A 2,029-nucleotide genomic window follows, 5' to 3' on the forward strand; every position below is an offset into this window, starting at 1 on the left:
AGTCTTCAGCACAGGTTTGCGCGGCGAGCAATGCACGCGCGTCATGGCGCGCACATTACGATCCGAACAATTTCACTGGCGTATGCCGGCTGACGTAATAGAGATCCCAAGGGTCTAGAATGCAGCCCATGTTCATATCTCGATACCTGGCGATAAAGGCTGTTAGGTACTGTGATGGCTGCCGTACAGCTGGTATATGCCTTTCAGAGTGTGATTACCTCTTCGTACCCTGTCACCTCATATGCTCACCTACCCTCTCATCATCTGGACTGCCTTACAAGGTGTCATGGGAGTAACTTTGAAGCTACCTATCTCCCGTATGTTCATGCCCAATGGTGATGTTAATCTATTTCAGTCTCTGCATGCTGACGGTCAACTTCAAAATCCCATCGTGGATACTGGAGCACCCTATGTATTTTTTGTCTGGAAGAATTGGTACGATCAGCAAACTCATAGGAGTGCTTGTAAGACCCTCACAGCCCATTGCTACTCCTGTACTAGGAGCTGCTCGCCCCAGCACACGCACACTATATACTTCGGCGGTGGAGTGGATGTCACTATTTTCCAATACGCTGGGAAACTTTCTCTTGGTACAACATCATACGAAGGTATGCGCTTTGGTCTGGTCTGTGGTAGGAATCCCCCTCCACCCCAAAGTCAGGCTCACGCTTCATTTGGCCTGGGTAAGATCAGCGAAGCGGGATACCCCTCTATCATGGATCAGCTCTTACAGAGGAGGGTGATCGCGCAGAAAGTATTTGCTCTCTACCTATACCCGGATCGGAGTGGGACATCTGGATTTGACGGATCCCTACTTTTGGGTGGTGGCAGTCCCCGGGTGTACAAGGGTCCTTTACGTTTTGTACCAATAGTCTCATCTGATAGTTGGGCAGTAATGCTGAGCTCTGTCCAGGTTGGTAGTGGGCATACGACTATTGGTATTAAACAACACCTACTCCTAGATACTGGAAGTAACAACATGTATGTTCCGAAACTCTATTTCAGCTCACTTCTAAGAGATATCAGCCAGCAAGCAAGCCAAGCGGCTAAGACTGAGGTGAGAATCATTTATCAACCAAGACATGGTGTATGGGCCATCAACTGTGCTTATCGCAAGTTCATGCCGAGCATTACTTTTGGACTACAAGCTCCAGACGAAGACGTGTTGATTACCATTGATGGGTGGAGCTATGTCCCGATGCGATCCGGAATATGTTATCTCCAAGTTCGATCTACGGCCGATGACATATGGATCCTTCCCGACTACACGCTAGTCGGAAATTACCTCGAGTTTCAAGCAGCCCAGAATCGTATTGGCATTGCCAAGTTATCTTTGCCTTAGTCCTTGTTGAAGGCTTCGCACCGTGCGATGAGATATTATTATGGTTTGTATTTCGAAAGGTTAGATCTATGCGGTCTTGGGATATCTTATGTGAGTTTTCAAATGGTACTTATTCCTTGGTGCACACTACTTCAATGCATCATGGTCGATAACTGGTCGAAATTTTATGGTCGAAATAACATCAATTACTATGATGTCAAGTTGGTCCGTAGATTCCTATGAGCGGAATTTTCAATGGTTCAATAGGAAGAGAAGAATATTCCTCTCACCATAGCTTTCATCGACGTTTTGTTGAGTGCCCCAGGCATTCTGCCGATCATATCTGATTGTAAACCATCTGTGAGAGTAATCTCAACGAAATGCCAGATTTATGTAACAGGATTTGGTCAGCCATTCCGTTACTGCTATATCGGATGGCTCTCGCTTGAATGGTATACACAACGAGTCACTATGTCAAGACTGATAGGCAAGTCGATTCTTTCCACCTCCCGAAACTGTTGAGTTGATCAATGAGTCCGTGGTTATCTTGAGATTCGCGAATTGTTGCCACCAACAGCGACGGTGTTAATTGGCAGTCAAAATGATAATCCAGCGATAAATTCTCCTTTACTGAATCAATTCAGCCAGGCATTGGTGAATAGTATAATAGTCTTAGTATTCACCAATGCCTGACTGGAATTTGAGTAG

The 2,029-nt window shown here is 45.8% G+C and overlaps 1 protein-coding gene across 1 annotated transcript; it reads left to right on the forward strand.

Annotated features, from left to right (window-relative positions):
* Nucleotides 1-761: 761 nt before the first annotated feature.
* On the forward strand, nt 762-1,791 carry Pmar_PMAR026210 (Gastricsin precursor, putative; the record flags this gene model as incomplete). Its single annotated transcript, XM_002775927.1, has 1 exon — nt 762-1,791. A coding segment is annotated over one exon (579 nt), but the record flags the coding sequence as incomplete, so codon positions are not given.
* Between the last annotated feature and the right edge of the window lie 238 nt (nt 1,792-2,029).

This window comes from Perkinsus marinus, assembly GCF_000006405.1.
Source record: "Perkinsus marinus ATCC 50983 genomic scaffold scf_1104296955204, whole genome shotgun sequence".
Taxonomy (NCBI): Eukaryota; Perkinsozoa; order Perkinsida; family Perkinsidae; genus Perkinsus; species Perkinsus marinus.